This window comes from Condylura cristata, unplaced genomic scaffold (genome assembly GCF_000260355.1).
Source record: "Condylura cristata isolate star-nosed mole 26May11 unplaced genomic scaffold, ConCri1.0 scaffold00003, whole genome shotgun sequence".
In the NCBI taxonomy this organism is placed as follows: Eukaryota; Metazoa; Chordata; class Mammalia; order Eulipotyphla; family Talpidae; genus Condylura; species Condylura cristata.
In genome coordinates, this window is record NW_004567104.1 from 19,407,259 (window position 1) to 19,419,623 (window position 12,365).

General features: G+C 45.0%; 1 protein-coding gene across 1 annotated transcript in view; it reads right to left on the minus strand.

Moving 5' to 3' along the window:
• The window catches only part of LAMP3 (lysosomal-associated membrane protein 3), a 29,583-nt gene extending 18,545 nt beyond the window's left edge, over nt 1-11,038 (minus strand). The window contains exons 1-3 of the mRNA XM_012731655.1: nt 10,919-11,038; nt 6,215-7,104; nt 4,833-4,961 (exon numbers count right to left, since the gene is read on the minus strand). Coding sequence (XP_012587109.1) covers nt 4,833-4,961; nt 6,215-7,104; nt 10,919-10,967 — 1,068 coding nt within the window. The 5' untranslated portion in view covers nt 10,968-11,038. The remainder of the gene's footprint in view (nt 1-4,832; nt 4,962-6,214; nt 7,105-10,918) is intronic.
• Between the last annotated feature and the right edge of the window lie 1,327 nt (nt 11,039-12,365).

The following is a 12,365-nucleotide window of genomic DNA, read 5'->3' on the forward strand; positions in this document are numbered from 1 at the left end:
CACACTTGAGAGGTTCTATGGAAAAAACAGCACATTCTGAGGGTGTCTGCATTTGAATCCTGATAGGTGTTCTCAGGAGTCTCTGATTGAAGAGGTCCCCAAATATTTCTGAAATGCCCCAGCAGGCTGGCATCACTGCATCTCAAGGTCATGGTTGCCCAATCCACTGTCTGGCATGGTTCCCCTCCCCACCTGGAGGTGACTGATTTCTCCCACATCCCAGAGCCACAGCTGAGGTCTTAAGCTGCCTTCCCTATGAGGTAGATGAGAAAGGGAGAGTTGCTCACAGAAAAAACACAAAGGTGGGGGTGGGGGAGATATATTTATCTTGAACCTGAAGCCTCTGAACAATTTTCCACATGTCACTTTAATCAAATGAGATACTGGTGTGGAAAGGTTCTCAGTGAGAGAGAGTGACTCATTCATGGTCATAAAGCTGATGATACAGATAATTTACATCTTGATTGAACACAAAGCCAAGTGACAGCTTAGGAGGAAGATTTTTCTTTACATGTTTTGTCACTGTATTTCAATCAAAAAATGTACAAATTACTACACATGATTGAAAACACAGAAGTATAATCTATGTGTCTTTTATGTTCTCCTGTAATGTCTAGCTCAGCATTGGGAAAACAGTAGATGCTTAGTTAATTCTTTTTTTTTTAATATTTATTTTATTTATTTATACATATAAAGCTGTGGGGAGTGGAGGGAGAGAGTGGATTCACCAGAGACAGAGAGGGAACAGAACAGGCAGACTTACTGAAATACACTGCTGAGAGGAGCAGTGGGCACACCAGGAGAGTGTGCTGCGCCATGTGGGTCAGCTCCCTGGTGGGGGATCGAACTTGTGCTGCAGTGGCTGTGAATAGTTTCATAGTGCTGACACTTAACCCCTTGTACCATCAAGGAGACCTGCTCAGTCAATTCTTACTAATAAATCAAGCTTGTTATTGAGCATTCATTGATCCTTCTACAACTTGGTTCTCATCAATAATAGCTATTATGTTATCATTAACATCAACTCTTATTTTCCAAGGTTCGATTTTTATAGAGGAGTGATTCTCAACCAGGGCTGATTTTGCTCTAGGGACATTTTAGGCAGTGGCCTCCTGGTTTAAGGTGCTGCTATTGGCATTGAGTAAGGGGGGGCCAGGGCTGCCATCCAGCATCCCACAAAGCCCAGGACAGTCTCCACCACAAAGACCTGTCTGGCCTGAATGTTAATACTGTAGCTACTGATAAACCCTGGGGTAGCAGGGTGGGACATTTGAAAAGTGACTGGAATATTTAGCTCATTTCTCTTGTGGAAGCAGTTCAATGACTTTCCTGCCTAAGCTCATTCAATCTCTTAGGGCAGAAGACACTGGCTTACAGTTTTGTTCTATTTGACCAGCATTGTATTCACATTTTTAGAAAATATGTTGGCAATATTTTCAGGTCTTGTGCTTTTCTGAAAAGATCTGGATTTCTGTCTTCTTCTGAACAATCATAAGATCTGTGACACCATGGCCTGATCTTATGTGTCAAATATTTAACAAATTAGCCCAGGAGAGCAGCATCAATCAGAATGGGCACTCAGTTCTTTAGAACAAATGTCCACTGTAAAAGACAGTGACAGTCCCTGTGTTGGATGCCAATCTGGCCACTGGTATTACCAGCCAAAGAGGTGAGGGATGATGTCCCCCTCTGGGGTGGCCTGTCAAGAAGCTGAGGGATAACGGTCCCCCCTGGGGTGGCCTGCCTTCTCTGACCCCTATGGTCTCCTCACCCATCGACCACTTATGTTTTTCCTATGCAGATTTAATGGAAAACTAAAACCTTCTTATGTTTATGTCCTCATCAAAAGCAGGGGAAAAGAAAAATAAGGATTGCCTGTTTCAAGGAAAAATAAATTTTTACAAGTCTGTGCTTTACCCGAAGTTCTGTACTTAGCCCTTGTACTTTTTGAATTGGTCCTTGTTATTGTGGCTTATGCAAGTTCTCTTTCAAAATGCAGAAATTCCCCAGAGAGACTAAGGCTGGAGGGGACATTCAATGACTTTCTTTGCAAAGCTAAAGTCAACTGCTAGGGAGCTGGTGCTGGGCAAGGCAACGAGGGTAAGAAAAGTGGCTACTACACTTTGGGCCTGACTGAGCAGCTCAAATGCTCTTCCCGGAAAGTGGTGGAGTTGGGAGGTCTGGTTGGTCTTTTTACCTGGGTCTCATGTCCTGCTTTGCTTTTGGAGGGAGAGGTAACAGGAGAAAAAGAGAACTTCCGAAAGACAAGGAGGGTTCACCACTTGAATGGAGTCAATAGAGTCCAATCTGAAGGCAAAGGAAAAGGACATGGGAAACAGGAGACAAGCTGGCAAGAACAGAAGTTGAGGGTCACCGAGAAACTCCTGCTTGTGGTTCTGCCGAAGGTCAGGCAACAGTGGCCCTCTTCTGCCACAGGTAAATGCCATGGGTTTGGATGCCTTCTTGTAGACCGTTGTTCACATAATGTATGTGTGGGGAGAACTAGGATCTGACCTAAATCATAACTGCAATGCCTATGTCCTCTGCTTCTCTGACAAAATGATGTTGTCATTTTTGTCTGCTTCCAACTGTCCAGGGGGAGAGTCATTCATTCTGTCCTGAATATTCTTCTTGTGTGAGGGTGTCCCATTCAGTACTGAATATCAACTATTGACATCTCAAGTATATTTCCTTAAGGGGAGAAATGCACCCCAGAGAATCAAGTTTTCAAGTTCAAGTGATAATAACAACCCCCCTTCACTAAATATTGTTATGGGTTACCTGCTTGGATCCCTCTCTGCTCAGAGAGCTTTCCTGTCCTCTTATCTTTGCTTCTCTGACAATAAACTCCTTGCTTCTCTGCCTAAAACTAAATGAATAAGAAATAGGCCCTCCCTGGTGGCGCAGCACTGAGAATCTAAAGCCACTTCCACATGAGTTTGATCCCCACCTGCCCCGGAGGTGACCACATGGTGTGGCAGACCTCTCCTGACCCGCCTGCTGCTCCCCTCAGCAGTGTGCTTCATCGATCTGCCTGTTCTGTTCCCCACTTTGTCTCTGGTGAATCTTCTCACCCTCTGCATCTCTGGCCTGTACCCCAGTTCTGTACGAATGAATGAATAAATAAATCTTAAAAAAAAAAAAAAGAAAGAAATTCTGTTATGTACCAAGCATTATGCTGGATGGTTTCTAGATACCACTTCTAATTCCTCCAATGGTTCTACTTAGATCTAGGACAAGTTAAGGATAATTAGGCAGCTTCAGGGACAGTGCATATAGGGGCCTAGAGAGAAGGGCAACAAGTCCCAAAGGCAACTAATCCAACACCCCAAAACTAGGAGGCAACAGGACATTCCAGAACAAGGAAATAAAGAAAAAGGACTCTTAGATATGGCTGGGACACAGAGACTTAGTTCTGGACACAGAGACATTAAGACAGTGAGAGAGACCATGGAGAACTAACCAACCACAAAGAGACTGGCAGAGTTCTAGAATAACTAAGGACAGAAGGTCTGCTCTCCCTAAGGCATGAGCCACTTCCGCTTCCTCACCCCGCCCTGGTCTGGTTCCGCCAGCCTGGAGTCCCACATTATGTCTCTTCCTTTTCTACTAAATAAACTTTTTCTTTTTCTAAACCAATTTGCCTCCTCATTTGCTTGCCTGAGCGTCTGTGAAGTTCCTGCTCTGCCTTCGCGAGACACCGACCTGTGGTGGGCTAGTGGCCAGGACCCAGTGCTGTCACTGCAGCCTGGGCTCCTTTCTTCAGGCCAGGCCTGAAACCTGACACTTCAGTATTACTACAAGGTGGGGATAGTGATTTCCATTTTATAGAGAAGGAGACAAGCCCCAACAGACAGATCACACAGCTAGTAAATACTATGGTAGAGAATTAGTCTTGATTTGTCTGATCCCAAATTCCTTTCCAACATCTGCTCGTCAAGACCCCTCTAATCTCAGGGTCCAGATGGGTGATATTGACAGGTATGGAGGCCCACATTAAGCCTTAGCTGGAAGGGTGACTTGAGTACCTCCTTCCCAGATCTTAACTCAGCCTACTTGAAAGACACTGTGGGCAAGCAGGAGCAAGTCTCTCCTTTGAGGGTGGCATTCTCTCCCAAAGACATGTCCTGATTTCAGTCACTGCTATGCTGACAGCTAAGGAGTATCTCCCTTCCAGGTGTTGCACAACATTTATTATTATTATTATAATTTTTGCACAACACTAAGAGGTGATCTCTAATTCCTTTTGTTCATTTTCAAGTGATAAAGCTCAGACCAATTAAATTGTCTGCAAAGTATCACAGGGAGAACAAGTAACAAAATCAAATTTGCCACTGAGGGGCTCTGACCTCACGTCTATGTTATTTCCACTCCAGTGTTTTCCTCCTTCTAGAAATAAGGCATGGAAAACCCAGGGCCTTTTAGTTCCTAAATCTTACCCCTCGAAATTGGAAAGAACCCATTTTAATACTTGATTTTGGTTTCTCCGGTGCCTGATGGAAATTTCTGAGTCTGTTCCTCTCGATAACTTCCTCTTTTGGGTGGCTTGCAGAGGGCATTTGTGACCAGGTTCCTCAAGACCAAGGCTCCCCTAAGAGGATTCTTGGGTGCACAGAAGAGGCAGAAGGGGGAAGAAGGCAAACATGAGATGTTGACACTTCCTCCCTCTCCCTCTCCATGACTTCTTTCTTATCTGAAAATATGTCAAAATGCTCTGAGATCTATTTCCACTACAACTTAAACTGAAGTGGGGGATTGTACCACTGGACCCCAAAGTTGGGAAAAGGAAAGCAATTCCAATGCTAATTAATATAAGGAAGTTCACACCTCACCTTGGTAAATGTGAAATTCACAAATCCACCCTGGAAATTCAAGAGAAGGTCAGATTTTCGGAAGCCACAGTTCCCAGAAGCGTGGGTTACATTAGGGTCGATGTTGAAGTATCTCTTTGGTGAAAAAACCTAAACCAAATAAGTAGGTCAGTTCAATGAGACAGTAGAGGAAAACTCTCACCTGGGAAGTGGAAGTACAAGGAGAAGATGAACCTGAACCTCAAGACAAGTGGATGTTCAGTGGAAAATTCAAATGTCCTAGATAACACCTCTGACTTCCAAGCTGTGTGAAATTTATTTTTGTTAAATATAAACTTCTGTTTCAAATGAAAATCTGAATGTAGAAATTTTATTTGAACTCATAAAAAACACAAAAAGGAAAGTATTATTTCTATGTGATTTCTTTAGAAACTAAATAATCTTAGCCCTATTTCATCTCCTATTTTCTTTTTGTTAATCTAGGCTTTTGATATTCATGTCAGTTACCTGGAAACTCATAAGCCACTCACTTCATAGGAAAGTTGCAGAGGCTTGGAAGTTTTCCAGAGAGTTAGGGACAGGCTGAAAACCCTCTGCCTGTGTTGGCTGAAGGAGAAGGGCATGCATATTTAGATTTGGGGTGTGTGTTTTCTCTCTCTTAACAGCCTGTAATAGTCTCCATCTTTGTATCTACTTTAAAACAGATTTGCCCTTTTTTTTTTTTTAAGATTTATTTTATTTATGCATACAGAACTGGGGTACAGGCCAGAGGCTCAGGGGCGGCGAGAGGCTTCACCGGAGATAGAGTGGGGAGCATAACAGGCAGATCAACGAAGTACACTGCTGAGGGGAGCAGTGGGCGGGCCAGGAGAGGTCTGCCACGCCATGTGGTCGCCTCCGGGGCAGGCAGGAATCAAACTCATGCTGAAGTGGCTTTACCTTCTTAGTGCTGTGCTTTAACCGGCAGCGCCACCAGGGAGGGCCCAGATTTACCTTTTAATGGAACTCCCTGGAACAAGAGGAGCTCACACTTCTTTATTGCATTAAAAGACACAGGATATAGGGCGATGTCCATTCTTAGCAAAGTAAACTTATTCAAAAATTTTGAAGAAAATTTCCCCATTGATGCAATGGGTTAAAGTGCAGCACTATGAAGCACGAGTTCGATCCCAGGCCCTGGAAATGACCCACAAGGTGTGGCAGACCTCTCCTGACCCACCCACTGCTCTCCTCAGCAGTGTATTTCAGTCAATCTGCATGTTCTGCTCCCCACTCTGTCTCTGGTGAATCCTCTCACTCTCCCGCACCTCTGGTCTATACCCCAGCTCTTGCATGCATAAATAAATAGATCTTTAAAAAAATTATTTTGAAGGAATTGTTAAAGTCTTGTGAGCCCCACTTACCGATGCTGTGTCTTGAACTATCAGCTCTATTCCCATCTCCGCTTTGATACAGAGTCTGCTTCCATTGAAAACTTGATAAATCCCAGTCTTGGCTGATGATGGCTGAGGTGAAAGTGTGGGCCCAGGAGCTTTGGTGGTCGGTGAGGCTGTTTGGGTGGCATTGTGTATAGCTGTGGCTGGTCCGAGGGTGTGGATGGACTGGGTAGGCTCCTGACTTGTGCTATTGTGTGACGAAGTGGACAAAGTTGCCGGGAGGGTGGTCTGGTTACTGGGCTGGGTGGTTTCTGTTGTGTGGCTGATATTTGATGGGCTAGTTCTGGCTGTGTGTTCTGGTGTGGTGACGGTGTGTGACCGTGAACCAGGAATTGTGCTGGAGTTGATTCTAGTCACATTAGTGACTGAAGCAGCAGTGTGAGAGGTAATGTGACCAGCTGTGGCTTCAGTAACTGAAGCAGCTGTGTGTGAGGTGGTGTGTGAAGTGTTGGGGCTGATTGTAGCTTCCGTGACCAGGACAGTTGTATGTGAGGTGTTGGGGCCGATTGTAGCTTCATTGACTTGAGCGGCCGGGTAAGAGGTGTTGGATGTAGGCAGGTTTGTGACTAGAGTGTGCATTATTGGACTAGTGGATGGGGTAATTTTTGTAGTTGCCAGGAAAGTTGTTGCCTGAGTTTTTCTTGTATTCTCAGAGTTGGAGGTGGTGGCAGCTCGCTGAGAAGTGATGTAATTATCCATTAATCTTGATGCTAAAGTTTTATGAGGCACTTGGTTAGTTATTTGAAGGATAGAAGATTTTGCTGGGGTCTGTGCTGTAGCTGCTGTCATAGGTGGAGGCTCGTCTGTGACATCTGTCAAGACTACTGCTCTTATTGGACTGCCATACTTCGTAATCACTGCAAGTTAGAAATAAAGCATTAATACACTAGCAGCTCACAGACTCCTTCCTCCATGCTCTTGTCATTTTCTTCTCTAAAAACTATTATGCATAGGTATCCCTGGTGGTTAAGTCTCAGCCCTAGGAAGTTACCTACAGCTGTGGCAGCATGAGTTCAATCCCCAGCCAGGGAGCTGACCCACATGGCACAGCAGACCTCTCTTATCTCACCTGCTGCTCTCCTCAGCAGTGTATTTCAGTAGATCTGCCTCTGGTGAATGCTCTCACCTCCCACACCTCTGGCCTCTATCCCAGTTCTTGCATGCATAAATAAATAAATCTTTTAAAAAATAAAACAAACTAAAAGCCAAATATCCAACATAAATCTGGCCAGTGTGTACCAGCAAACTATCAGTCCTGATGTTTATAACTGGAATAGTTCCATCCTTCGTCCTCCTTCCAGGCACAATAACCTGGAAAGTGGACAAACAACAAACAGTGTCCTCTGGGAGTGGGTGAGCAGGCGCACTGAGGGCAGCCGGTCCCTTCAAAGCTGTGGCTTCGCTGTATTTATCCACAGACACTAGTTGAGCTGTAGCTCCTGGGTACTGGGAAATGACTTGGGGAAGCTTGGGGAGAAAGATAAGAAGATTGCTCTTTGCTGGTGCTCTCTGCTCTATATTCCTGAAGTACATATCCAGTCAAAGTTACCTATAAGCTCTATACGATCACTTTTTTCACATTCCATTTATTTCTAAATAGTTATTTTTTGTCATAGTTACAACAATAAGAACTCTAATTACTGGATATTTACTGATCGCTTAGATATGGTTTCCAGGAATGTCTTGTGTTCTAGAGAGTTTATGTTATTTATTCAATGGAAATAACACTCAAAGCAATACTGTTTTACAAACTCTGTATATAACCAAATGTACATGGCATGTCTTGGCCAAAAAGAACCTTTGACCACATAGTTTAGTCAATTCTCAGGTCTCTCTGAGACCCACAAAGAAGGCAATGGGTAGAAGTAGGGTCAGGGTATAGCTCAAAATCTTTCTCTACCTACCCTCGATTCAAAAACACACCCCTGGAGTCCACATGCCAATTCTCCAAGACACTTAACCCCAGCATCTCCTGGGATTCAGGAGACTCAGCAAACAAGATTCTGGGACCTGGACCCATTGCTCAGCCTCTCGAGGAGGTGAACTATCGCAAGAGGCATGAGAAGGTTTTGGTTCCTCTACAGCTATAGGACATGCAGACAGAAGACTAGTAGTCTGCCAGGTCCTGGGCAAGTCAGTGACCACACAAAGGTTTTTCCCCAGGACAGTGGACCCTTGTCAGTCAGCTTTTGTCTGTATCTGTCACACCTACTTCAACTGATAGCAAGGGCCTCCTCTGGGCTGGGTTCCACACCAGCCACTGGGGTGGGACTTTTACCTGAGGTGCTCAAAGCCTCGTGAGACTGACACAGAAATGGACTACTCGCCTGGTGAGATGAGTATTTTTATCCAAGCAGGCTCTGAGGACCATGGGAAAGGGACTCCAACACAAAGAGAAATACTTCAGGCATATGAGAAATTAAACGAGCGTTGCTTTGCAGGTTATCTACATAACCGGCTCTGGAGCCAGGAATGTTTGGAGACAGCAAGGGGGTCCCCCTGATGGACATACCAGGAGGACATGAGGGAGAGGGGACAATGAGGGGGGCCATGGGGACCAGGCCTAGCAGACGTGGATGCTACGCTTTGTCTGCAGAACTGGGGAACATACTAAAGAGTGGGGCTTCATGGCACATCCAGAGGCATGGTATCTCCCTAGGCAATAGAAGCAGCCCCAGCAGGTCTCTGGATGCGTGGACTCTTAGAAAGATTCAGGTCACAGTTTCACATGTTGACCTTAGACCTTATAGCAGAAAGATGGAAACCCAATCTCTGTTTGAGAGTGCCCTGAGGGTTTGGAGAGGCCACACAAACCCTCTAACTCACGCACTCTAGCCTGGCGACAAAAGTTAGGCCTTTTTTCTTAAGAATAGCACCATGAGTTTAAGCTGAGCTTTTGCTGCCTGGAAAAAGAATCCTATGTCCAAGCCTTTTTTCCAGCTGACAGGTGACTGAGTTTGCACCAAGCAATCCAAACACTGGGTTATGTGCCCTTCTGGGAAGGCTGCTTAGGGGGACCTCAATCACCTGGGGTGGGGGAGGGGGGCTCTCTATTGCTTTTGGTTTTCTTCCTCCTACTGACATGTGATGGCAGCAGGCCCTGAAGACTTTTGAAAGTGGAAGGTGCAGCTTGGCTGGTGGGTCCCTGATAATGAGCCTCCAAGCCAGAGTCATCTACATCCCTCTGGACCTGTTTTCACATGACAGAAACAATCATTTGTTTTGCTCAGTTGATACCATTTGGGCCTTGTCTCATATGTGCAGCTGAATCTAAACTTAACGGATACAGACTTAAATCCCCTTCTCATTGTATGGGGAAGGGATCTGAGACCAGGAAAGCAAGACGGACAAAGATGACATAACTAGTTTACTGAGAAGTTAGGTCTCTCCTAGAACATCTAATGGTTTTTGCTAACATTCACTTCAACAAGTCTTTCTCGAACTTACACATGAGGGCTGGGAAGGGCAGTAGAGCAGAGCAGAGAGTGCAAAGGGAGACTGGGAGCTTGCAAATCTCAGGGCAGCCCTAGCTGGCTGAGTGACCATGCAAGATACCTTCAAGCCTCAATTTCCTTGTCTTGAAAATGGGGCTTCATTCACTCAGTTCACCTCTGAGAAGTTGCAACTCAGACAGGAAAGAGCAAGGTAGGCACTTTCTCCCAAGCTGCCATGGTAGAGAGTGACCCCTTGCAGTGTTCGTGAATCACAGTCATCTGCTGGCCACTGAATTAGAGCTCACCACACTCACTGAAATCACTGATTGCCTGGGAGCTTTTGCCGTGTGTGTAGCTTGCTCTGCCAGATCTAACAATGACTTCCCTTTGCCTCCAAAAGAACATGAAACTGAAGTTCTGAAAGTGTGGCATAGGTCACTGGACTCAGACAGCTCCGGCCCCTTAACCCAGCTTTCAGGACTATAATGTTCTACTCCAGTGCAACTGTGCCCCCTTCTGAGCAGGCTAGCGGGATGGGGGACAGTGGCTACTCCCTCACATGCTCCATTTAGTGATTCCAGAAGGAATTGTGAATTAACCAAAAAAATTGATGACAGCACTTAAGAAGACTCAATGTCTTAGGGAAAAAGCAGGGAGTGAGGATATAAAATAATCACGATAAGCACAGTATCCCAGTCACTCTCTGTTATCGGAAGTGTGATGGTAATTAGAAAAGTCCTTGCTGGCCAGGCTTACCCCTTTCTGACAGGGCAGTTTGTCAGGCTACGTCTCAGGCATTTTCACAACTTACTCTTTATAGAATAGAATAGCACTTTCACTTGAGAAAAGTAAAACATGATGTGATTTTCCCAGACAGTATGGCCAGAGCCCCTTCTCTGGGTGCTGGGTCCCTTCACCAGCTGTGAAATCACACTGATGTCTCCAAACTCTCTCTGGTAAGGGAAGCAGGGGCCGCCTCACTGTCTTCTGGGGTTAACACTCACACTGCTCAACTCATGAAAAACGAGCCCAGTCTCTGAACGTCCTTAGAAAGACTGAAGCTGTACCCACAGTGGAACGTGGAGACGTTCTCACAGCAGCCACCTAGAGTCCTGGAGCGATGACAGCTGTCTGCAGTCTGTCCTGTTTCCTCTTGCTCAGTGGGATCAAGATGCATGTAAATTTGTTGAGACCAGACATGCCAGGGTCCCTATGCAAAGCCCTAAGTGTCACTCACCAGTCAGGGACGTGAAGACCATCACCACTGCGGAGAGATGCCAGGGCATGGCTGGGGACCCAGGGAGACAGCTGCCTCACGCGGGCTGAGTCTGCTGTGCGCTGCCCCCCTCCTCAGCAAGGCCGGCCAGGTCTTCTGAATGGCACCAGGATAATCCCAAGGCAGATGGGGGAACAAGAAAGACACTTCTCTTCTTTTCTCATTCACTGTGACAGCGAAGCCAAAGTCATTTTCATTATGAGGAGTAACTGGAAGGCCCTCCCACATGCTGCCCCCAGGGGGAGGAAAACCACAAGTGGCCCTGTGCAAGAGCTGGCACTTTCATCTCCACCCTCAGTGTGTGGGGGAGGGAGTGGAGCGGAAACGCGGTGCCAGTGGGGGCTAGGGGAGGGTGATGGTCAAGGTGAAGGGCAACTCAAATCATCTCAAGAGGACACGAGGTAGCACCAACTTCCTTCTCTTCTAAGTCAGGACTCCATTCTCCAATGTCTCAAGTACATTTAAATAAATGTTTTTATTGAAGTAACATACTTAGATATGAATTATATAATATGTATACCATTATATAAATTCAGTGCTTTTTTTAAACCCTGAACTGCTTTTAAGTCAGAAGAAAATCTGTCCCTGGTTGTCTCTACATGAGATAAAAGAAGGAAAAAGAGAGTTACAGATAATGCTATAGACTAGATGTTTGTGTTCCCCTGAAATTCATATACTGAAGTACTTAAGATGGTGATAATGGGAAGTCAGGTCTCCAGAAAATACTGGGGTCATAAGGGTGGAAGCCCCTCCCCTCCCAGGACATTTGTGTCCATATAAGCCCCCTCTGCGTCCTGTCATGGGTGGAGGCAGTGAGAAGGCAGCTGTTTACAAGCCAGGAAGTGGCCCTAGTCAGAGCCCAGTCATGCAGGCACCCTGAGCTCTGACTTCCCAGCAGCAGAACTGTGAGGAATAAATATCTACTGTTTAAGCCATCAAGTCTGTGCTAACTTTTTATAACACCTTGTCTAATGACCTCCTTGTTTAGTTAACTAATACCTCAAAAGGATTTCTCCACAAGGGTGGTCTTTTTTTTTTTTTAAATACACAATTTCATAATCCCTTTTCATTGGTGTGTTTAGACCGTTTGATCATTGTAGATGTTTATATCTTGGCAATTGTTTTTTTATTTTTCTCTTCTTTCTTTACCAAATTTTAGGGTAGTAATATTTTTAAAATTCTATATTATCTCATTTGTTATTGATTTAGAGTTCATATTGATAACATATATCTTTAAGCTATTACAGTGTATAATCAAATATTACTCCATTTCACATATAAGAGCCTTGCAACAATAGACTTCAATTTCTTCCCCCGATCTCTTTCTCTTGTTGCCATATACTTTAATTCTGCATAATATAAACCCCACAGCATATTATTTTTCATTTGAATAGTCTATTATCTTTTT